At 43.0% G+C, this 25834-nt stretch overlaps 1 protein-coding gene across 1 annotated transcript; it reads right to left on the reverse strand.

Annotated features, from left to right (window-relative positions):
- Window positions 1-897: 897 nt before the first annotated feature.
- On the reverse strand, window positions 898-25030 carry scamp1 (secretory carrier membrane protein 1). The gene is made up of 9 exons (XM_029650086.2): window positions 24838-25030; window positions 12264-12341; window positions 11662-11772; window positions 9225-9336; window positions 8966-9094; window positions 4414-4573; window positions 4223-4324; window positions 3934-4051; window positions 898-3676 (listed from the first exon to the last, which is right to left on the reverse strand). Exons 1-9 carry the CDS (start codon window positions 24892-24894, stop codon window positions 3527-3529), a joined length of 1017 nt encoding a protein of 338 aa, XP_029505946.1. The 5' UTR covers window positions 24895-25030; the 3' UTR covers window positions 898-3526.
- Between the last annotated feature and the right edge of the window lie 804 nt (window positions 25031-25834).

Genomic DNA, 25834 nt, shown 5'->3' on the forward strand with positions numbered 1-25834 from the left:
CGGGTACCCCCTGTATGTAACCTCGGGCCATAGACTCTGTTCGGGTACCCCCTCCCCTGTATGTAACCTCGCTTGTTATTTTACTGCTGCTGTTGAATTATTTGTTACTTTTATTTTCTATTTTTTACTTACCTATTTTTTACTAAAAATGTTTTATGCATGGTTGGTTTAAGGGCTTGTTAGTAAGCATTTCACTAAGGTTGTATTCAGCGCATGTGACAAACACAATTTGATTTGATTTACCTTTTTAGAAAGGTTGCCTGTGACCAACAGATGCATATCTGTCTTCTCAGTCATGTGAAATCCATATATTAAGGCCTAATGAATATATTTCAATTGACGGATTTCCTCATATGAACTAACTCAGTAAAATGTTTGTTGCATGTTGCGTTTATATTTTTGTTCTTCACTTTCGCTTTGAATAGACTTCGGCATTAGCCAGAACGGGGCACCCGACTCACGTTCGGGAGGCAGACCGTTTCCAAGACGAATGCAATCACTTTTCAACTGGTGTAAACCGCCTACCAGGTGTCCGGGACAGTTTAATCGTATCCCCTCACTGGGTAAAAATGGAGCATATGATCACTGTGAGGAAGGAGGAATCCTGCATGAAGTTTGGCATGAGGCAATCTGATCCCCTCCGTCCCAGTCTTTTTGTTCCTTTCTATGTCTTCCAGTCGGTCCCCGGTATCTGTTTATTAAAGATTACCAACCATGAGTCAATCACAAGGACGTCTAGAATTTTAGTTGAAGGATCAATGTAGTGTCACAATCCATGACAAGCTGATCAACCACTTTTCAGTACTCCAGATCCTTTAGTTTCTACTGACCTCTGCTTGGCACCAACTAGTAGTGCAGCTTTTAACACCATATCAGAAAGTACCAACGCGAAAGAGGTAGAGTTGACTTCTGAATTTTATTTTGTGTTAATACAATAAATATACAAAACTTAAACTACTCAACATGCGACTAAAAAGGAGAGGAGAGTTTCTGTACAGTACAATGAAATTCAGGATACCAGCCGACAAGTTGTCAAACTTTACAAAATCTACAAACATTCCTTAAAGTTTGCTTAATTTTTTAAATAACTTCAATTTATTTCATTGTCAGAGTTGAGCAAGACAAATTTCATATTCATTCTCAGTACTTTACTATATACTTGATACATTGATTAAAAAGCACAAGTTAAAGCCACAGCCCATCTCAAAACACAAACATTGCTTAGTTTCACCTACTGACTTTCTCACATTTCCCAGTTGATGCATTTTTTTTATTGTTTTCAAGCCAACACATATTTAACAGGAACATTCAGGTGCCATTCGTTCAGATTTTCAAAAGATGTAGAATAACTTAAAGTAGCCCAACACACACACATTCACTCATACTCAAGACCACAGAGAGATGAATAACTATTAGACTATTAAGGAAAGTATAAAAAGGAAGATGCCAGCCTGTCTCTGCCCACAGTGTTCAACTGAACAACCAGTTATCCTTGTTAAGACTTCACTTTGACTGACACCCCACAACACACACGTCAATGATATTACAGCACACATGGACACGCACACACCCCTCAAACATCCCCAACCTCTCTTCATGTCACAGGTAGGTTCAGTTATAAACACTCAAAACAAGACAAGTTAATCAATTGAACGGAATCAGAACTTATTCAGTACTTTCTATCTAGCATGATGAATACAATCGAACTGAGGGGAAGACACAGAACAGACAAACCAATAAACAAGCCTCTGGGAATAGAATAATCTCTCCTTTCACTCAACCATGAAGATACAATAATGAATACTCAGGCGATCAGCATCTACACAGCACAGACCAATTATATAACTGGGATATAAACAATGATATCTCCTGTTCTGAAGGGGTGTTTGGAGAAAGAGGGACTACTGGAGTGATTCACTTTAATGCACAGCATCAACTTCAAACAGACAGAATCCTCCTTTTCATCAGTTCACCCACTCACTGGAGTGTAACCATGGACTTCTATACACACAGATGCCTAGACCAGAGTAGTGTCCAGCTGATCTGCAAGCTTTGTCATGCACGTAGAGTACATCTTGATATAATCCTGAATAGTACTAACTGTAACTGAGGTATGTCTCCACCAGAAAACCAAGGCTGGAGACGAGCTAGCTCGCTCACACACTGGAGTCATTTGTTAGCATATAGTTTAGCTAGCATACACGTGTCTGTGCAGGTCTCAAGGCCTAGAATCCAGCTGTTGGGTGGATGTGTCTGTGTGTGAAGGAGTGTCTACATGAAGTGCAACTTTACCACTAAAGCAAGGGACAAGGCTAGAGGATAGAGGCTATGACATTTAGGTTCATGTCATCTGGTTCTTTGTTTATAAGGTATTTTGATCAAATGTTATCAAAGGCAAGACTACAAGGCTGTGAGAAAAGCACGGTTATGAAAAGGATAAGACCGTAGAAGACAGAATCCTGATTTCTGAGACTCGTACCTGTTAAGTTGGACAGATGCAACCACAGGTGTCAGAGCTAACTGCTCTCTTTTAATCATAACGTCAACTGAACAATAACATGTCGCGTGACTGCCAGAGTGTATGAACTGTACAGACATAATAGTACCCTTCCTTCCTGATTTAGAGTTCTGATCAGTTTACACTCACTTCTTGAGATTAAACTATTTAGATGTGATCATTCCGAGGTATTAAACAATGTTGTGGAATGCACAGCATTCATCATCAACACTAGCCAGTATCACCACCAGAGGACACACCTCACTGACTAGTGACCATCTCAGCCTGACCGGCTCAGGGTTCAAAAGAAGTAAACAAGTGTTGATTTTATTAAGTGTTACATTTTAACAGTACTTGGCTAAATCCAGTTAATAAAACAGTCGTGGAAGTGAATGGATAGCTACAGCTAAGAGAGTCTTGGTGCAGTGAATTGACTTGGTACAATGCTTTAGAGAATGAGAGAAATATAGTATATAGGCCTCAGCTTCAACATATGGAGACACTAATATTCATATACACACGCATACAGACAGCTGTACACCCATACATACACACAGCTGCACAATCATACACTCAAAAGGAAAGTTTGCAAACACTTAGTGACATGACTAAAGGGTATGGGGTAAGACAGACACAGGACAGGAGTGCATTAATAAAGTCACTGGGGTGGGCGGAGTTACAGCCCTCAGGGCATGTGAGAGGCAGGGCTTGGTGGAAGCTGGGTGTCACCATGTGAGCAGAATGAGAAGGAGAGGGATCAGACGGGGATGTCATAAAGCTCAAAGACTCTATATGAAGTACATCTGCACTGGGAGACAAATTGAACTGAATGAAACGATTCAAACGAGCCTCTCATTTCTACTTCCTGCTTTCATCTACTATGACATCATAGGTCTCATCCTTCTAGGTGTCATGCTAGTCATGTCAGTAGAGCTAGGTTAGGAGGGCAGGGAAACTCCAGCTCGCTCTGGAGCTTGGATTGAACAGATAGAAGAAAGAGGGCGAGCTCTAGGGGTGTCTGTGGACCAATCAGATCTGTTGCTTGAATGCTCCGCTGGCAGCGTTGGAGGCTGCAGTAGCAGCGGCTGTCTGGACTGTCTTGTTGGCCATGACGCCCGTGGCGAACTCTGCCTGGGCCTTCTCAAAGCTGGCCCCTGTGGTGCGATACATACCATGTACCTGAAGAAATTAGGGGGGGGGGGGGTAGAGAGATGAGAGGGAAGGAAGATAAGAGGAAGGGAGGGAGAAAGGAGACGGAGAGCAGTGAGAAGAGGTAATTATATACTTGAGCATGTCTATAAATACCCCATGTTCATCATCTCAGAGGCCGTGTGGGTGTTCTGGTTCCATTAAGTCTCATCGTCTCTAACACAGTGAAAGGCTGAGTCTCATTCATAACTTTATGAATATGATGAAGAATTGTGTGTGTGGGGTACCTTTTTGAACATGATGAGGGACATGGTAGCAAGGGCAGTGAATAGAGCAGCGATGAGGATCATGATGATGCCAACAGGGATGCTCTTATTCAGACCAGTCAGAGCTGAGATCCACCCACTGAAGGAAAAAGGACAACCATAGACAAGATTAAAGGGTGAGTAACATGTAACCTTTATTACTTGTATTTCTATGTGCAATCAAAGTTCATTATGTTGCACCCTCTATTCTCAGAGAACATTGTGACCGTGTCACTTTCTGTCAATATCTGTGATCGCTTCCTGTCCTTACCTGGCACCCCAGCCGGAGATGCCGATGGACTGCATCACATGAACACCAAACTGACAGATGTAGACGAAAAAGAAGACGAAGAAACGGAAAGAGCTGTCACTCCTGGAGAGAGAGGTGGAGAAAGTTTCCTGTTTAATGTTGACAAAGACGTCTGTGTGTGTGTGTGTGTGTGTAATTGTGTATGTAGCGACCTGAAGGCTCCGTAGAGGGGTCTATACCAGCAGACGAAGGAGCAGGGAGTGAAGATCATGAACCAGAGCATGGACAGGCCGAAGTCCACTCCTCTGGACGCATCCACACAGAACCAGGCCAAACAGCCAAACATGTTGGCAAACAGTGTCCCCGTGTGGACTGGAGCAGAACCAAACACATAATATCATTGGTTAGTTAACATTAAATACCCTGCAGATAGAAATGTAAAGTATAGAGCTGATATAAATCTTTGAAGTGCAGAAAAAGGTGTAGAAATCAACTCTAAAACATTACATTTCTATCTGAAAGACTTTGATAGAGGACCTCAAGCTACCTCACTGTCCTGCCAAGTCATGCTAATGAAGAACAGGATGTGAGGAACAGGAGGAGGATTAGGAAAGATGGCTACTAAATAATTTAACACACTGAGGAGCCTGGTGGTGCCGTGCCAAGTGGAACGTGAACCAGCACACACAGTGTACACACACACAATAAATGGATAATAAGATGATAGTTGGAGCTGTTTTGTTGGATTTCAGAGCAGCCTTCAATGTTATTGATCCTAATTTGTTATTGAAAAACCTCACTTGTTATGGCTTTACATCACCTGCCACCACATGGATGGAGAGTTACTTATACAATAGAACTCAGAGTATTCTTCAATGGAAGCTTCTCTAACATCAGATACAGTGGGGCAAAAAAGTATTTAGTCAGCCACCAATTGTGCAAGTTATCCAACTTAGAAAGATGAGGCCTGTAATTTTCATCATAGGTACTCTTCAACCATGACAGACAAAATGAGGGAAAAATCCAGAAAATCACATTGCAGGATTTTTTATGAATTTATTTGCAAATTATGGTGGAAAATAAGTATCTCAATACTTTGTTATATACCCTTTGTTGGCAATGACAGAGGTCAAACGTTTTCTGTAAGTCTTTACAAGGTTTTCACACACTGTTGCTGGTATTTTGGCCCATTCCTCCATGCAGATCTCCTCTAGAGCAGTGATGTTTTGGGGCTGTTGCTGGGCAACACGGACTTTCAAATCCCTCCAAAGATTTTCTATGGGGTTGAGATCTGGAGACTGGCTAGGCCACTCCAGGACCTTGAAATGCTTCTTACGAAGCCACTCCTTCGTTGCCCGGGCGGTGTGTTTGGGATCATTGTCATGAGTTGAGTTTTTACCAAAAAGTTATATTTTGGTTTCATCTGACCATATGACATTCTCCCAATCTTCTTCTGGATCATCCAAATGCTCTCTAGCAAACTTCAGACGGGCCTGGACATGTCAGGGGGACACGTCTGGCACTGCAGGATTTGAGTCCCTGGCGGCATAGTGTGTTACTGATGGTAGGCTTTGTTGCCTTTGTCCCAGCTCTCTGCAGGTCATTCACTAGGTCCCCCCGTGTGGTTCTGGGATTTTTGCTCACCGTTCTTGTGATCATTTTGACCCCACGGCGTGAGATCTTGCGTGGAGCCCCATATCGAGGGAGATTATCAGTGGTCTTGTATGTCTTCCATTTCCTAATAATTGCTCCCACAGTTGATTTCTTCAAACCAAGCTGCTTACCTATTGCAGATTCAGTCTTCCCAGCCTGGTGCAGGTCTACAATTTAGTTTCTGGTGTCCTTTGACAGCTCTTTGGTCTTGGCCATAGTGGAGTTTGGAGTGTGACTGTTTGAGGTTGTGGACAAGTGTCTTTTATACTGATAACAAGTTCAAACAGGTGCCATTAATACAGGTAACGAGTGGAGGACAGAGGAGCCTCTTAAAGAAGAAGTTACAGGTCTGTGAGAGCCAGAAATCTTGCTTGTTTGTAGGTGACCAAATACTTATTTTCCACCATAATTTGCAAATAAATTCATAAAAAAATCCTACAATGTGATTTTCTGAAATGTTTTCCCTCATTTTGTCCGTCATAGTTGAAGTGTACCTATGATGAAAATTACAGGCCTCTCTCTTTTTAAGTGGGAGAACTTGCACAATTGGTGGCTGACTAAATACTTTTTTGCCCCACTGTATGTACAGTGCGGTAGCCCTTTGGGCAGTTTCCTTGGGCCGTTTACTCTTCTACTATTTTTACACTCGTCTTACAAGAAGCTAAAAGGACTAACACTGTTTGAATACTCATACTACCCACACTAACCGTACCATTTGTGACGTGAATTGAGTATATCGTGAGCTTATTGGTCATAGTATGGATATAATTAGTATGCCACTTATACATCAAAGGGTTGCAAATGGTCTACTTTCCAGGACATTTCTGGGAATTTTCCATGGGAAGTTAAGCCCTGCAGTTTTGCTTACATTCATCAAAAAAAGTTAGCTTATAACAGTGAACATTTTCTATGGGATACACAAGGCAATTCTAGGTCTCGTGGCATATTTTGGTTAAACTATCAATGAAATTGCAACCCTCTGCATCCACAGTGCATTCTTCCATCACATGTACAGCTGATGCTCAAGATCTTTCACACTAATGATATGCTACGGAGCCCACACTACTACACTGTCTGAGCCAAGGACGACATGCTTTCTGGTAAGTTTTGATTACAATACTGGGTGGGGTAAATATATTTTATATGACATACATCATTTTTTGTTAACTAGTCGAAAAACTGCACAGAGAACTAACATCAACAACATGCATGACAGTCTCATGGTTGAGGACAAAATTACTTCTCTTCTAGTCTTAAGACATTTGTGTTTAAAAATGCCTAACCACTTGTATAATCTATTTGTATACACTTCAAAACAGATACACAGTACATACCCGACACACCAATATGGGTTTCTTCATGGTTCTCAAACCCAAAACAGATTCAATGCACTGCTCAGTTATGTATAGAGCCAGATGTTACTCAGGCAAAACTAACTGAAGCTGGAGACTTATCTCCCTGACTAGCTTTAAGCACCAGCTGTCATAACAGCTCACAGATCACTGCACCTGTACATAGCTCATCTACCTCATCCCCATACTGTATTTATTTATCTTGCTCCTTTGCACCCCAGTATCTCAACTTGCACATTCATCATTTGCACACCCTACCATTCCTATATTGTAATTACTTTGCCACCATGGCCTATTTATTGCCTTACCTCTCTTATCCTACCTCATTTGCACATGCTGTATATAGATTTTCCTACTGTATTATTGATTGTACGTTTGTTTATTCCATGTGTAACTCTGTGTTGTTGCATGTGTCGAACTGCTTCACCAGGTCACAGTTGCAAATGAGAACTTGTTCTCAACTAACCTACCTGGTAAAATAAAGGTGAATAAAGACGCTGTGATACAATATGTTTTTAAAGCTAAACTTGCTTTTTATTTATAAAAAAATAAAAAAGTTTAGCTTTAAAAACATATTTTATCACAGCGCCTCTTTCTAAAGCTCTCATTTAACTGTACTGTACTTTGTCATGTATTTGTACGTTTGATGTGGACCCCAGGAAGAGTAGCTGCTGCATGTGCAGGAGCTAATGGGGATCTTAATAAACTAAACAGTGTTCACACACACATGGCGTACACACACACAGTCAATTAAATAATTCACAATGAGCAGAACTCTACCTTGGGGCTATAATAATGGCATGACTCTGGGCATTGTATAGAGTCTGGTGTGTTGTAGTCTACAGTCACATTGGCATGGACAGTCATAACTATAGCGGCAGGATTCTGAACCATACTGAGGAATCTAACACTTCTATAATGCTCTCTGGTGAGACGGGGAAAAACACATAAGGTGTGGGGAAAGAGAGGAGAAGGTGAGAGAGAGATGCAGAAAGGGAGATACTGTAGGAGAGAGGTAGGAGGAGTGCCCAAGACCGGTTGGAACTCCCAAAGCCTCCCCCAGTCACCTGACCCGGTCACATGACTAGCTGCATCATGTGGTAGTGGAATTCCACCCTGTACTATTGGCTCATATTGAATACATGCTGCATTTACGTGTTCCTTTGTACCCCTTCTCAATGGCCTTTTCAGCTCTAAGATATGCTGTCAGACAAGACAGCTGGGAGATTTGGAGAATAGTCTTTTTTTTAAGCTTGCAACAAAACTCAGGCAAAAGTTCAGGCATATTGAAAGTACAATTCTAAAAAGTGTACATTTGCCATAGTAGAGTCTGACTTGACAAGGGAGCAGAGCAGTTAACATATGAGGTCACACATCCAGATTTAGTACATGATCTTGGGTAGAGACTGGAGCTAGGTTTATGTGGTTATCCAGAGGTTTGGGGGAACTAGGTTTATGTGGTTATGAGAACATAGATACAGTCACTCACACATCCAGATTTAGTACATGATCTTGGGTAGAGACTGGAGCTAGGTTTATGTGGTTATGAGGTTTAGGGAACATAGATACAGTCACTCACACATCCAGATTTAGTACATGATCTTGGGTAGAGACTGGAGCTAGGTTTATGTGGTTATGAGGTGTAGGGAACATAGATACAGTCACTCACACATCCAGATGTAGTACATGATCTTGGGTAGAGACTGGAGCTAGGTTTATGTGGTTATGAGGTGTAGGGAACATAGATACAGTCACTCACACATCCAGATGTAGTACATGATCTTGACAGTCTTCTGGAAATCTACAGGGATGTCCACTGTGATGTCATGGTAGAAACAGGGACCCACAGGGAACTTCTCTGGGAGAGGAGGCCAGTTGTTTTTCCTACCTGAACCAGGAGAGAGGAGAAACATGCTTGAATGATGTTGCTAAGATCTTGTTTGAACTTTTGGGTCTGACAAAGCTTAACAATGTTTTAATGTGGAAACATTGAATGTTGTATGAAGGTTGGTGCCAACCTCCTGATGCGTTGAGGGACTGCATCTCTCTCTCCCGGCGGTCTAGCTCTGCTGCCTTCCTCTCCAGCTCCTCCTGTCTCCTCAGCAGCTCTGCTGAAGCCCGCACTTGCTCCTACACACACAGTCAAACAGGGGGCACTGACACTACAGTACACAGAGATGTTGCGGACGTTATGCAGACTGATGCTCCATATGGCTGACAAGTCGGAGTTGATCTCTGACAGTTAACTTCAAGTCAACTTGAAATTGAGGCAGCTGACCTTGTTTAGTAATGTACAGTTGAAGTCAGAAGTTTACATACACTTAGGTTGGAGTCATTAAAACCCATTTTTCAACCACTCCACACATTTCTTGTTAACGAACTATAGTTCTGGCAAGTCTGTTAGGACATCTACTTTGTGCATGACAAGTCATTTTTAAAACAATTGTTTAAAGACTGTATCACAATTCCAGCGGGTCCAGAAGTTTACATACACTAAGTTGACTGACTTTAAACAGCTTGGAAAATTCCAGAAAATAATGTGATGGTTTTAGAAGGCCAAACAGTGCTAATTGACATCACTTGAGTCAAGGAGGTGTACCTGTGGATGTATTTCAAGGCCAACCTTCAAGCTCAGTGCCTCTTTAATTGACATCATTGGGAAATCAAAAGAAATCAGACAAAAAATAGATTGTAGACCTCCACAAGTCTGGATCATCCTTGGGAGCAATTTCCAAACGCCTAAAAGTACCACATTCATCTGTACAAACAATAGTATGCAAGTATAAACACCATGGGACCACACAGCTTTCATACTGCTCAGGAAGGAGACGTGTTCTGTCTCCTAGAGACGAACGTGCTTTGGTGCGAAAAGTGCAAATCAATCCCAGAACAGCAGCAAAGGACCTTGTGAAGATGCTGGATGAAACAGGTACAAAAGTATCTATATCCACAGTAAAACGAGTCCTCTATCAACATAACCTGAAAGGCTGCTCAGCAAGGAAGAAGCCACTGCTCCAAAACCGCCATAAAAAAAGCCAGACTACGGTTTGTAACTGCACATGGGGACAAAGATTGTACTTTTTGGAGAAATGTCCTCTGGTCTGAGGAAACAAAAATAGAACTGTTTGGCCATAATGACCCATGTTTGGAGGAAAAAGGGGAGGCTTGCAAGCTGAAGAACCCCGTGCTTCACGGTTGGGATGGTGGTGGCAGCATCATGTTGTGGGGGTGCTTTGCTGCTGGAGAGACTGTTGCACTTAAAAAAAAATAGATGGCATCATCAGGGGGGGAAATTATGTGGATATATTGAAGCAACATCTCAAGACATCAGGAAGTTAAAGCTTGGTTGCAAATGGATCTTCCAAATGGACAATGACCCCAAGCAAACTTCCAAAGTTGTGGCAAAATGGCTTAAGGACAACAAAGTCAAGGTATTGGAGTGGCCATCAAAAAGCCCTGACCTCAATCCTATAGAACATGTGTGGGTAGAACTGAAAAAACATGTGCGAGCAAGGAGGCCTACAAACCTGACTCAGTTACATCAGCTCTGTCAGGAGGAATGGGCCAAAATTCACCCAACTTATTGTGGGAAGCTTGTGGAAGGCTACCCGAAACGTTTGACCCAGTTAAACCATTTAAAAGGCAATGCTACTAAATTGAGTGTATGTAAACTTCTGACCCACTGGGAATGTGATGAAAGAAATAAAAGCTGAAATAAATTATTCTCTCTACTATTATTCTGACATTTCGCATTCTTAAAATAAAGTGGTGATCCCAACTGACCTAAAACAGGGAATCTTTACTAGGATTAAATGTCAGGAATTGTGAAAAACTGAGTTTAAATGTATTTGGCTAAGATGTATGTAAACTTCCGACTTCAACTGTATCTGTGTGTGTGTGTGTGTGTGTCTGTTTGGCAGAGATGAATGAATGCTGAACAATGCATATTTAAAGTACAAAGGATTTGTATTTAAACAGTGAAGAAGGATACTAGTCACATGCCTTATTGCCAACTTCCTGGTGCAGCATTCTGAAACTCTCTGTGTGTATGATCAAGGACAAAACTGTGTCAGTAGAGGTATAAAAAGTTCCTAAAACTTTAGATTAAGGCGTTTTCTTTTTCCTGTGTTATCTGTCTGCTTGTGTCTCTATCACGCTCTCTTTTTGCAAACACTAAGTTACACTTTTCAATCAGGAGGCAAGGTGTAGAGCTAGGCTATCTCCACACTGTCACAAACAGCTTTTATTAGAACACTCCACATGCTGAGGGAGAGCCTGCTGCCTCCTAGCCAGGAGCTGTCACACCCACCCCAGGGGGGGCATCCATGGTGTTTATATGGAAATACATTCCATCGCGAAAAGGTGCAGCCGTAGAGCTCTCCTCTCTTTTCTTCAGAGGGGTGGAATTGCATGGTGTAAAAGGGCAGAAGAGGTTGTGAGGTGTATGTGGGGTACCTGTGTCTGTTGAGGCTGCGAGTATGCAGGCGGTTCTTCCGTAGGCTTCATGATGGCTGGCTGTGTGTTGGTGGTGGGGGCAGGTACTTTGGGTGCAGTGCCAGGAGGGACCTGGGAGAAAATAGAATCATCACACACTGGTTTAGTGTCAACCCACACCCTATCCTCCATGTAGTACACTACTTCTGACAAGAACCCCATGTAGCTCAGCTCAAAACAAGGTAGTGTACTAGTGGTCCTCTATTGGTAGAACATGGTGCTTGCAACCCCAGGATAGTGAGTTCAATTCCCGGGACCACTTAAAATGTATGCACATATGACTGCTAAATGTCTGCTAAATGTCATATATCACTAACGAGGGAATAGGGTGTTAGCTGAGAAGCAGACATTCAGGAATCAGAATCTTCAACCACTCCTCCTGGAAGGTAACTCTGAATATAATACCATAACGAACACTAATCATCTGTAGTCACCATCAGTACCATATCAGCTCTTCTATTTATCTCATCAATGGTGTCGCTATCTCACAGCCAACAGCCCACCTCTCCTCAACACGTCTAACAGTGTGCAGTGTACTGTGCAGTGTACTGTGCAGTTCTCACCGGCTTGGCATCTGTGAAGGGGTTGTACTCTTCCAACCCTGGAGGAGCATTTTGTGTTACTTGTGTCACTGACGGATCCTGAGAGGAAAGGAAAAGAGAGAACAAAGTCAGTGTTCACACAGTATATCACCAGAAGCAGTGAGGCAGTCAACAGACTGCACTCCCATGTAGTAAATCAGGACTTAATAACAGGCTCTCAAATTGCATCGCCTATATCTACTGCATTACCATGGTGTGATGAATGAACGCTAAAGCCACTCGTGTGACGTGAACGGATCATCTGTAGTGGATGCTAGCCTAGCCTAAGCTTACTTCAACCCAATCTATGATGTCTGCTTACAAATCAAGAGCACCACCAGCCTCATCTACCTAACCTGGCCTCAGGTTTTCAAAAGAACAAACAGAACGTACTTTTCATCTGAAGAAGAGAATTCCTCCACAATTACAAGGCTGCAGACAGACAGACCCCAACAGCAGGCTACCCTTCACTGTCAACCCAGGGCTATAATCCAAAACTGGCAAAGACAGGATGATTCCAATCATTTTCCCCACCACAGACAGCTATAAATATGGCAGAGCCCACTAGTTAGAGAAGAGAACGCCTTCCTCTGCTAAGAAAAAAGACTGGGTACTGCTGCTGGCATGCGTAGACAGATACAGTCTAGGCTAATCATTATATTTCATCAACCTTTATTTTAGGCTATGCAGATTCCATGTTGGTATCAGTCAGTTAAAATCTCAGTTTCATTGGCCTACTTTGTTCTCCAGTCTCCTTGTAAATCCAGCAGGCAACAGCTAGGCTATTTGCCAAGTGCTAAAAGTAGGCCTATAGGTGCACCTCCCAGGACTGATGCATTGTTTAACTACTGTGTGTCCACTGTGTCTACAGGTGTGTGCTGCGGTCAGCTCTGAAACAGAGAATAAGGTGTGCTTTGGTGTAGTCTATATCATCACTGTGTGTGTGTGCATGGTGTAGGGTGCATTTCAGGTAGCCAGCTCACAATGACAAGACATTTCACTCATACAGCATAAATTCAGATGAGACTCAGGTTCAGTGCAGTCCAAGATAGCAGTTTATACTGGATTTATTGGCTACAGACTGGTGCAGTGGAGTATAGCCAGTTACAGCCGGTACAGTCCAGTATCAGTCAGTCTGTCCCAGTCCAACCCTCCTCCTCTGTTCTGACTGAGTCTCATGTCTGTGTTTAACAGAAGCAGGCTGCTCCTTGTCCCGAGGACAGGTCAGTCATCAATATTTCAGGGTATATAGTGATGAATCTGTAATACGGTCCTGACGCACAGCCACAAACACACAGCGCTTAAGTACAAGCACAGCACATGGAACTTCAAAACTACAAGATAAGCTACTGCTTTTGTTAGCCTACAGTACAACAGATTCAACAGGTTGGACTGATCTAGGTTATGTGAAACACAAAAAACATCTCAGTTAATATTAGAAATGAGGGGCCATTAACATAGCTCCACGAGAAGGTGAAGTATTCCTCTCCTTCTGAGAGCATCTCACAGAGAGAAAGCAGCCATACAGGCAGTCACTACTGCCACAGCAACAATGACGCTGACGCGCACAATGTAAACACACAAACACGTGGGTGTGTGTGTGTGTGTGTTAGATAGGGATAACTTGTAGCCTCTCTACATCAATCTCGTGGAGACATTGCAACAACGACTTCTTCATCAGCTCTTTGGTAGATGGGTTTTAGGAAGGCAAATTATTTGATAAGAGAAACTACCATGAAAGAGCAGGAAGCAAGTCAGGGGAAAGCAGCCAAAAATACCCGAAGCACCAGCTGTCACCATGACAGCACCATATGATTTCATGAACTATTGAAGAGAGCCCGGAGTTGCAGGGAATTAATCACAAAGCTACTGGCTTCAAGGCTTAAACAGGCTGAAATGGGGAGTCAATGAAAAGCGGCTATGAAAGTAAACTGACATGTACTCCTGAGGTACTGACCTGTTGCACCCTCTACAACCACTGATTATTATTTGACCCTGCTGGTCATCTATGAACATCTTGATGAACAATCTGTCCGTAAATGGTCATGTACTCTTATAAGCTCCACCTGTCACAGCCAGGGTTCCCAGGTGGCGCAGCGTTCTAAGGCAGTACATCTCAGGGCTAGAGGCGTCCCTACAGACCCGGTTCGATTCCAGGCTGTATCACAACCGGCCGGGATTGAGAGTCCCATAGGACGGCACACAATTGGCCCAGCGTCGACTAGGTTGTCATTGAAAATAAGAATTTGTTCTTAACTGACTTTCCTAGTTAAATAAAGGTTAAATAAAAATAAAGAGGACTAACTACCAGCCAGAACCTGGTTCCTCTCTAGGTTTCTTCCTAGGGTCCTGCCTTTCTAGGGAGTTTTTTCCGAGCCACCGTGCTTCTACATCTGCATTGCTTCCTGTTTGGGGTTTTAGACTGAGTTTCTGTATAGCACTGTGACATCTGCTGATGTAAAAAGGGCTTTATAAATACATTTGATTGATTGAACTAACAATGCCATTACCGACAGTGGTCTTAGAAATCCTGTGTTCTGTTAGGTTAGCCTAGGCCTAATTCTGGGGTGCACAGATTTGGTCATTGAGGACAGCAGTCCCTGCTGCTTCACATCCATGCCTTTTAAATCACTAAGAAACTAGGTGTGTGCTGTGCACTCTGTGCAATATGTGATTTATTGATCCATGACAGGGAGGAGCCAAACAACAGGACAGCGGCCCACTAGGACTGGGGTAAGGCAGGCACTCATGTCCCAATTCAAGTGACAAATGTGAGCACTTCAGATGGAATCACGACAGCCTTCCAGCTCTGAAATCTGACCAATCCTGGATGTCCACACACACACTACTAGTCAAAAGTTGACACACCGACTCATTCAAGGGTTTCTCTTTATTTTGTACAAATTTCTACATTGTAGAATAATAGTGAAGAAAACTATACAAATAGAAAACTGAAATAACACATATGGAATCATGTAGTAACCCCAAAAAAGTGTTAAACAAATCAAAATATATTCAAACAGCTTCATGAGGAATGCTTTTCCAACAGTCTTGAAGGAGTTCCCACATATGCTGAGAACTTGTTGGCTGTTTTCCTTCACTCTGCGGTCCAACTCATCCCAAACCATCTCAATTGGGTTTAGATTGGTTAATTGTGGAGGCCATGTCATCTGATGTAGCACTCCATCACACTCCTTCTTGGTCAATGAGCCCTTACACTGCCTGGAGGTGTGTTATAGGTCATTGTCCTGTTGAAAAACAAATGATAGTCCCACTAAGCGCAAAACAGATGGGCTGGCGTATCGCTGCAGAATGCAGCAAAAATCTCAAATTTGACCAAAGGACAGATTTCCACCGATCTAATGTTCATTGCTCGTGTTTCCAAGCCCAAGCAAATATTTGATTATTCTTAAATGGGGGCCCTTTAGTGGTTTCTTTGTTGTAATTCGACCATGGAGGCCTGATTCACACAGTCTCCTCTGAACAGTTGATGTTGAGATGTGTCTGTTACTTGAATTCTGAAACATTTGGGATGCAATTTCTGAGGCTGGTAATTCTAATGAACTTATTCTCTGTAGCAGAGGTAACTGTGGGTCTTCCTTTCCTGTGGCAGGCCTCATGAGAGCCAGTTTTATCATAGCACTTGATGGTTTTTGCAACTGCACTTGAAGAAACTTTCAAAGTTCTTGACATTTTCCGGATTGTTAGACCTTCCTGTCTTAAAGTAATGGACTGTTGTTTCTCTTTGCTTATTTGAGCTGTTCTTGTCATCGTATGGACTTGGTCTTTTACCAAATAGGGCTTTCATCTGTATTCCACCTTTACCTTGTTACAACACAACTGATTGGCTCAAACGCATTAACCTCTTACCTCTACCTGGGACGCTTGCGTCCCAACTAGAGCTCTGGAAATGCAAATGCGCTACGCTAAATGCTAATAGTATTAGTTAAAACTCAAAAGTTCATTAAAATACACATGCAGGGTATCAAATTAAAGCTACACTCGTTGTGAATCCAGGCAACAAGTCAGATTTTTAAAATGCTTTTCGGCGACAGCATGAGAAGCTATTATCTGATAGCATGCACCAATACACTACAACAGAAAAGCACAGCAGGGGACGTAAACAAAATAATTAGCATTTCGGCGTTACACAAACCGCACAATAAAATAGAAAACAGTCATTACCTTTCACCATCTTCTTTGTTGGCACTCCTAGATGTCCCATAAACACTATTGGGTCTTTATTTCGATTAAATCGGGCCATATAAAGCCAAGATATCGTTATATGTAGACTGTGTGATAAACGAAAAAAACAGCGATTTCACAACGTAACGTCATTTTTAAATTCAAAAAGTAGACGATAAACTTTCACAAAACACTTCGAAATACGTTTGTAATGCTACTTTAGGTATTAGTAAACGTTAATAAGCGATAAAAATCATCCGTAGGCGATGTACATATCATTAGCTGTCGTCTTGGAAAAAATTTCAGGAGAGAGCTCTTCCGGAATGATCTGGTCGGAGACCGGAGGTACGTCGTGCCCCTCTTTCGGTTCAACCAAGAATCAAAGAGGATTAAATTCACAAGATACTCGACTGCATGGGGATGCTGTGGGAGTTGAATGCTCGGTCTTATCTAATTCGGCTCACTGTTAACAATTGCTGGAAGTGGCGCAAGGATATTTATTTCCATTTTCTGTGATCAGGTTTTCCTGCGCTTTCCGATGTAACGCACGTTATGTAATAGCCACAGTCGTGATTTAACCAGTTTTAAAAACGTCCGAGGGTTTCCTATACACACATTCTAACCATATGAACGTACTATATTCCTGGCATGAGTAGCAGGGCGCTGAAATGTTGCGCGATTTTTAACAAAATGTTCAAAAAAGTAGAGGGTAGGAGCAACTAGTTAAGGAAATAAATTCCACAAATTAACAAGGGACAACGGTTAGTTGTAATGCATTCCAGGTGACTACCTCATGAAGCTGGTTGAGACAATGCCAAGAATGTGCAAAGCTGTCATCAAGGCAAAGGGTGGCTACTTTGAAGAAGCTCAAATATTTTGATTTGTTTAAAACTTTTTTGGTTACATGATTCCATGTGTAATTTCATAGTTGATATCTTCACTATTAATCTACAATGTAGTTAAAAAATAAAAACCTTGGAATGAGTAGGTGTGTCCAAACTGGACTGGTACTATATATATTTTTTAGGGTCCCATTAGCTGTTGCAATAGCAGCAGCTACTCTTCCTGGGGTCCACAATCTGCAGCAATACGTGAGAGGAGAGAAATGCAAAGAGGGACTAATCATGTATAGCCCAATAAATAAATTACTGTTTGTGGCACTGTGGTTAGCACACCACTCCACAACTCGTGTTGAGTTACACACATTTCTATACAGCACAGTTGGCTGTGGGAAGTACACCCTGCATGTCCCCAGGCACCCTCATTTGTTGACTTCTGTGATCGAAAAATCCTTGGTTTCATGCATAGTCTCACTGCTTTAGCACACTCTGCTAACCCTGATGTCCTTGCCGTGTCTGAATCCTGGCTCAGGAAGGCCACCAAAAATTCTGAGATTTCCATACCAAACTATAACATCTTCCGTCAAGATAGAACTGCCAAAGGGGGAGGAGTTGCAGTCTACTGCAGAGATTGACATTACTTTGCAGGCTTACTTTCCAGGTCCATACCCAAACAGAAAATTACTCTCTCCAGAAATAAGTCTCTCACTGTTGCCGCCTGCTACCGACCCCCCTCGGCTCCCAGCTGTGCCCTGGACACCATTTGTGAAATGATCGCCCCCCATCTAGCTTCAGAGTTTGTTCTGTTAGGTGACCTAAACTGGGATATGCTTAACACCCCGGCAGTCCTACAATCTAAGCTAGATGCCCTCAATCTCACACAAATCATCAAGGAACCCACCAGGTACAACCCTAAATCTGTAAACAAGGGCACCCTCATAGACGTCATCCTGACCAACTGGCCCTCCAAATACACCTCCGCTGTCTTCAACCAGGATCTCAGCGATCACTGCCTCATTGCCTGTATCCGCTACGGAGCCGCAGTCAAACGACCACCCCTCATCACTGTCAAACGCTCCCTAAAACACTTCTGTGAGTAGGCCTTTCTAATCGACCTGGCCCGGGTATCCTGGAAGGACATTGACCTCATCCCGTCAGTTGAGGATGCCTGGTCATTCTTTAGAAGTAACTTCCTCACCATTTTAGATAAGCATGCTCTGTTCAAAAAATGCAGAACTAAGAACAGATATAGCCCTTGGTTCACTCCAGACCTGACTGCCCTCGACCAGCACAAAAACATCCTGTGGCGGACTGCAATAGCATCGAATAGTCCCCGCGATATGCAACTGTTCAGGGAAGTCAGGAACCAATACACGCAGTCAGTCAGGAAAGCTAAGGCCAGCTTCTTCAGGCAGAAGTTTGCATCCTGTAGCTCCAACTCCAAAAAGTTCTGGGACACTGAAGTCCATGGAGAACAAGAGCACCTCCTCCCAGCTGCCCACTGCACTGAGGCTAGGTAACACGGTCACCACCGATAAATCCATGATTATCGAAAACTTCAACAAGCATTTCTCAACGGCTGGCCATGCCTTCCGCCTGGCTACTCCAACCTCGGCCAACAGCTCCCCCCCCACCCCACCAGCTACTCGCCCAAGCCTCTCCAGGTTCTCCTTTACCCAAATCCAGATAGCAGATGTTCTGAAAGAGCTGCAAAACCTGGACCCGTACAAATCAGCTGGGCTTGACAATCTGGACCCTCTATTTCTGAAACTATCCACCGCCATTGTCGCAACCCCTATTACCAGCCTGTTCAACCTCTCTTTCATATCGTCTGAGATCCCCAAGGATTGGAAAGCTGCCGCAGTCATCCCCCTCTTCAAAGGGGGAGACACCCTGGACCCAAACTGTTACAGACCTATATCCATCCTGCCCTGCCTATCTAAGGTCTTCGAAAGCCAAGTAAACAAACAGGTCACTGACCATCTCGAATCCCACCGTACCTTCTCCGCTGTGCAATCTAGTTTCCGAGCCGGTCACGGGTGCACCTCAGCCACGCTCAAGGTACTAAACCATATAACCGCCATCGATAAAAGACAGTACTGTGCAGCAGTCTTCATCAAGGCTTTCGACTCTGTCAATCACCATATTCTTATCGGCAGACTCAGTAGCCTCGGTTTTTCGGATGACTGCCTTGCCTGGTTCACCAATTACTTTGCAGACAGAGTTCAGTGTGTCAAATCGGAGGGCATGCTGTCCGGTCCTCTGGCAGTCTCTATGGGGGTGCCACAGGGTTCAATCCTCGGGCCGACTCTTTTCTCTGTATATATCAATGATGTTGCTCTTGCTGCGGGCGATTCCCTGATCCACCTCTATGCAGACAACACCATTCTATATACTTCCGGCCCGTCCTTGGACAGTGTGCCATCTAACCTCCAAACGAGCTTCAATGCCATACAACACTCCTTCCGTGGCCTCCCAACTGCTCTTAAACGCTAGTAAAACCAAATGCATGCTTTTTAACCGTTCGCTGCCTGCACCCGCACGCCTGACCAGCATCACCACCCTGGATGGTTCCGACCTTGAATATGTGGACATCTATAAATACCTAGGTGTCTGGCTAGACTGTAAACTCTCCTTCCAGACTCATATCAAACATCTCCAATCGAAAATCAAATCAAGAGTCGGCTTTCAATTCCGCAACAAAGCCTCCTTCACTCACGCCGCCAAACTTACCCTAGTAAAACTGACTATCCTACCGATCCTCGACTTCGGCGATGTCATCTACAAAATTGCTTCCAACACTCTACTCAGCAAACTGGATGCAGTTTATCACAGTGCCATCCGTTTTGTCACTAAAGCACCTTATACCACCCACCACTGCGACTTGTATGCTCTAGTCGGCTGGCCCTCGCTACATATTCGTCGCCAGACCCACTGGCTCCAGGTCATCTACAAGTCCATGCTAGGTAAAGCTCCGCCTTATCTCAGTTCACTGGTCACGATGGCAATACCCATCCGTAGCACGCGCTCCAGCAGGTGTATCTCACTGATCATCCCTAAAGCCAACACCTCATTTGGCCGCCTTTCGTTCCAATACTCTGCTGCCTGTGACTGGAACGAATTGCAAAAAAAAAAAAAAAAAAAAAAGTAATAAAAAATAAATAAAATAAAAAAATCGCTGAAGTTGGAGACTTTTATCTCCCTCACCAACTTCAAACATCTGCTATCTGAGCAGCTAACCGATCGCTGCAGCTGTACATAGTCTATCGGTAAATAGCCCACCCTTTTTTACCTACCTCATCCCCATACTGTTTTTATTTATTTACTTTTCTGCTCTTTTGCACACCAATATCTCTACCTGTACATGACCATCTGATCATTTATCACTCGTGTTAATCTGCAAAATTGTAATTATTCACCTACCTCCTCATGCCTTTTGCACACAATGTATATAGACTCCCCCCCCCCCTTTTTTTCTTCTTTCCTACTGTGTTATTGACTTGTTAACTGTTTACTCCATGTGTAACTCTGTTGTCTGTTCACACTGCTATGCTTTATCTTGGCCAGGTCGCAGTTGCAAATGAGAACTTGTTCTCAACTAGCCTACCTGGTTAAATAAAGGTGAAATAAAAAATAAAATAAAAAACACCATTCATACCTTCTTAAACAATAAAACCATGCTTACGATCAATTATCAATCATCCTTACACATAGGCCTAAGCATCAACCTACAGACCAAGCCACATTATTCAAAGAGCAAGGAGGGGACAGAATTGAATGATTAAAGGACAAGAGTGTGTGTGTGTTGAGAGCTAGCAAGCAACCGTGGCAGTGATTAAACTATAATTCAATTGAAACAGAGAAAGAAAAGGCGAGAGAGAAAGCAAGAAAGAGGTTTGTGTCTAAAACAAGGAACAACTAGCCTGGGAAGTAACTTAACCAAGTAAAACTGAACTCTGCGATGCAGGCCTATTTCTCATCAACGGAGTTGAGCGGCGCCTAGTGTGGGCAGACTGCAGGTCGCGACATCACATAAAATTAAATTATCAAAACTACATATTTCAGCAACCAAATAGTCCGCAATTACACGGGTAAATGTCCATGTGATGTTGCGAACTCCAGTCCGCCCACACTAGTCGCCGCTCAACTCTGTTGATATGAAGTTGGCTACATCATCGAGTTGAGTTTTACTTAGCTAGGAAGCAGTCTAGGCAAACAATTACAAAGCAGGACCTGTTCACCAAACAAACAGGGTAAAATGTGCTGTGAGGATCAAATACACAGTTTCTCCCTGGTGAGACACTTCTACATTGACAGTCTACAGATCTAAGTAATAGTGTTACATTCCTCAGTTTCTGTGTTGTGGTTTTGTTTGTATGTATGTGTGTGTTTCAGGATGGCTTCCCGGATTCCCCTAAGTAGCTGATTGGTCTGCCCCATTGAGGATTGGAGCTGACCCCACCCTCTCATCAGAAACAGCTGTCTTCAATTACCAACTCCTTCTCCAGCTATATAAGCCAGTGTTCTGTTGCTCAGAAGGGAGAGATCCTGTGTTGGTTGTTGTTAGGAGAGATTTGATTAGTAGGTCCTGTTGGTTTTTGTTAAGTATTTTGTAACGGTCCTGCGGAGGTATGTTTATGTCCAAAGGACTGTTTTGATTATTGAACTTGTTTGTACTTTTCTGTTTAATTTGTTCCCGGGCGGGGGGGACTTTCTTTGGTTCCGCCCAGCCCCTTTCCCCCAAAATTACCGTGTGATGGAATAAATTCCATGTAAACGGTATCATTCTCTGCCTTTGTCATCCTTACTCACCTACAATCCCATATCCCTTTCACTCCACGGGGAGTTGAGTTGTAGCAGGGTGTTGCGTTCGCTCTTCCTAGAGGCGTACGTAACAAATAGGCTACAATTATCATAATGAAAGCAATGCAACATCTCATCTTACAACCACCACAGTAGCAGGTATCAATGCAGAATTCCTGGAAAGCAAATGTGGTGTGGTCACAGAACTGTTGTATTTTTTTTTACTTTTAAAATTTTCCTAGGCAAGTCAGTTAAGAACAAATTCTTATTTACAATGATGGCCTACCCCGGCCAAACCCGGACGGCGCAGGGCCAGATGTGCGCCGCCCTATGGGACTCCCGATTCAGCCTGGATTTGAACCAGGGACTGTAGTGCCTTAGACTGCTGCGCCCCTCAGGACATCACAGCAGCACATCAAATGACTGTAGGCATCCATCATGTTGTTTTGACGAAACAACAAATGATTGGCTTGAATAGAGTATTCTACCTGTCAATCACAATGTGGTGATTGAATTCCTAGACAACAGTTGAGACAGCGGGCTACCATTAGACCACACACCTCATGCGAGACTTCCTACCACGGTTTACACAGCAGGAATATGGTGCAGTTTGAACAAAGTTGGATTCAGATGTTTATTTGATAGCGAAAGACATTTCACTTTGTGTCTGATAAATACAGTTCCTAGAAATTATACATTTGCTTTTGTTGTCAGGAAACATTTATTTTTGTGATGTCAGTTATATTGTGGTATTGCTATTTTCCGTCACCAAACACCAGAACGATGACCAAACTACCTATGCTGTGTCCAAAGCCATCTGAGCCGATGGACACCCTCAAAGACTGGGATTATTATTCCCAGAATCACTGACAACAAAAGGTGCCCCAACAGAGCTCCCATTCACCCCCTCTTCAAATCCCCTGGATTATTTATTCCAAATACATGACAGACACACATTTTTATAGCATGTGGGTTGTGCTCAGACTTCTACTCTGCAGACTTCACATTAGTAAGAATCAGCATGTGGCCATTGAAGATTAATCTACATTGTGTCAGTTGTGGCGTGTTTTGGACATATAAAGGTATTTTGTTTCCCATAACATGGGAAAAAAATGGTCAATGCTACACACAGTCCAATACAAGCAACACGTTGGCCGGTGAAGTTTGTAACACTGCTGTCATGTCCACCGTGTCTGTAACACTGCTGTCATGTCCACCGTGTCTGTAACACTGCTGTCATGTCCACCGTGTCTGTAACACTGCTGTCATGTCCACCGTGTCTGTAACACTGCTGTCATGTCCACCGTGTCTGTAACACTGCTGTCATGTCCACCGTGTCTGTAACACTGCTGTCATGTCCACCGTGTCTGTAACACTGCTGTCATGTCCACCGTGTCTGTAACACTGCTGTCATGTCCACCGTGTCTGTAACACTGCTGTCATGTCCACCGTGTCTGTAACACTGCTGTCATGTCCACCGTGTCTGTAACACTGCTGTCATGTCCACCGTGTCTGTAACACTGCTGTCATGTCCACCGTGTCTGTAACACTGCTGTCATGTCCACCGTGTCTGTAACACTGCTGTCATGTCCACCGTGTCTGTAACACTGCTGCCATGTCCACCGTGTCTGTAACACTGCTGTCATGTCCACCGTGTCTGTAACACTGCTGTCATGTCCACCGTGTCTGTAACACTGCTGTCATGTCCACCGTGTCTGTAACACTGCTGTCATGTCCACCATGTCTGTAACACTGCTGTCATGTCCACCATGTCTGTAACACTGCTGTCATGTCCACCATGTCTGTAACACTGCTGTCATGTCCACCATGTCTGTAACACTGCTGTCATGTCCACCATGTCTGTAACACTGCTGTCATGTCCACCATGTCTGTAACACTGCTGTCATGTCCACCGTGTCTGTAACACTGCGGTCATGTCCACCGTGTCTGTAACACTGCGGTCATGTCCACCGTGTCTGTAACACTGCGGTCATGTCCACCGTGTCTGTAACACTGCTGTCATGTCCACCGTGTCTGTAACACTGCTGTCATGTGTAACGCCAAGCACTAACTGCCTACCAACATAAATTTCAATGAGTTGTCCTAAATGAATAACTCACAAGTGCTTAATGAATCAACATGAGATGAGGCCACATAAGTGTGTGTGTGTGTGTGTGTGTGTTAGACCATGTACGCTGCCGGTCTAGCAGAGATAAACAGTTCAGGTGAAGACGCACCACAATAGATGGGTGGCAAATCATACGCAAGTTAACGTTAGCTAGCTAGATGTAGCAGCAAGCATACTGACACTGATAACATCACACATGACAAGAATACGCTAAATCATCTAGCTAGCTAGTTTACTCTACTAGCGAATATCGTTTGTAAATAATTGCCTGATATAGTACAACTTTATATTTGTTCCAAATAACGAATTGAGAGTTACTGTACTGTTAACGTCTAGGTTGAAGATGACAATATATTTTCGACCTAGGCTAATGTTAAACGTTTGCTAGAAAGTATTGCAAGCTACCTAGCTGACGTTACTGCTGCTATGTTGTCAGTCATGCCAGGAGAAACGACCTGACACTGCTATCGTTAGAAAACTAGCTAACGTTAGCTTAGTAAGCTAACATGCACTCAACAGAGATGACATAGCTTGCTAGTTATAATAATCAGACTAACCAGTTAGCATAGCCAAATGACAGACCGGTGAGTATTACACCTACCTGAAAAGGATTATTGAATTCAGGGTCCGCGAACGGGTTGTGGTCGAAATCTGACATCGTACTTCGATGATGTCTTCAGTTATTAAAAACCAAAGTGGTAGTAAAAAAATAAACAGCTGTACTTCAAAACAACGGCTGCAGCTAGTCTTGTCGCGGATTGCTTTGACCTCCGTTCCACCAGCAAGAATAAGCAAGACCTAGCCAGAATAAAGCCGTGACCTCGGCGATTGTCCTTCAAAATAAAAGTTCCGCAAATGAAGATTGTGAAAAATAATACAAATGGTCGAAAATCTTAACATTTTATGAGGAAATGTTAGCAGACGTATACTGTTGTTTAACAATATAAAAAGGGAATAAAGTGAATCGCCTTTATAGCACAAATAACATTATAGCATTGACAATGTTAACATCATTAAAAGTAATGATTACCAGATAGTTATCACTGTAACAGTAATACAAATAAAAAACATTTGTTATAATGCTACTATTAATACTAATAATAACAATAGTAATAATAATATTATAATTATAATAATTAACTTTAGAAAACACTTTTAAACCCCCAATTAGCCCATTGTTGGTATTGCACAATGTTCAGTGCGGTTTCATATTGGACATACTACACCATTGTACACAATTCCCTTTACATTGTGTCTCAGTAAAAGGGGGTTCCATTCTACTCAGGAAACAAAACATGGCTCACATTTGGGAACACACACAAACGGCTTCAACAGGAGGAGGGAAAAGGATTGGTATTTTTGAAGGCCGATGTTCAGCCCAGCCAATCAAGCAGCTCAGTTTACTAGCTTTTACCTGCTTGTGTACTTGTATCCAACAACGGAACAGTAGAGACGGCTGGATGCGCTTGCATCGCTGGACTTGGAAACTCATGCAGCCTCAATTTTGTGGAAGGTAGGCTAATAAACAAAGCCACTTACAGTTCTAAATCTAACATTACTTAACATAAGCGATTACAGCATACAAGCAGCCTACATGT

Source organism: Oncorhynchus nerka, linkage group LG4 (assembly GCF_034236695.1).
Source record: "Oncorhynchus nerka isolate Pitt River linkage group LG4, Oner_Uvic_2.0, whole genome shotgun sequence".
Classification (NCBI taxonomy): Eukaryota; Metazoa; Chordata; class Actinopteri; order Salmoniformes; family Salmonidae; genus Oncorhynchus; species Oncorhynchus nerka.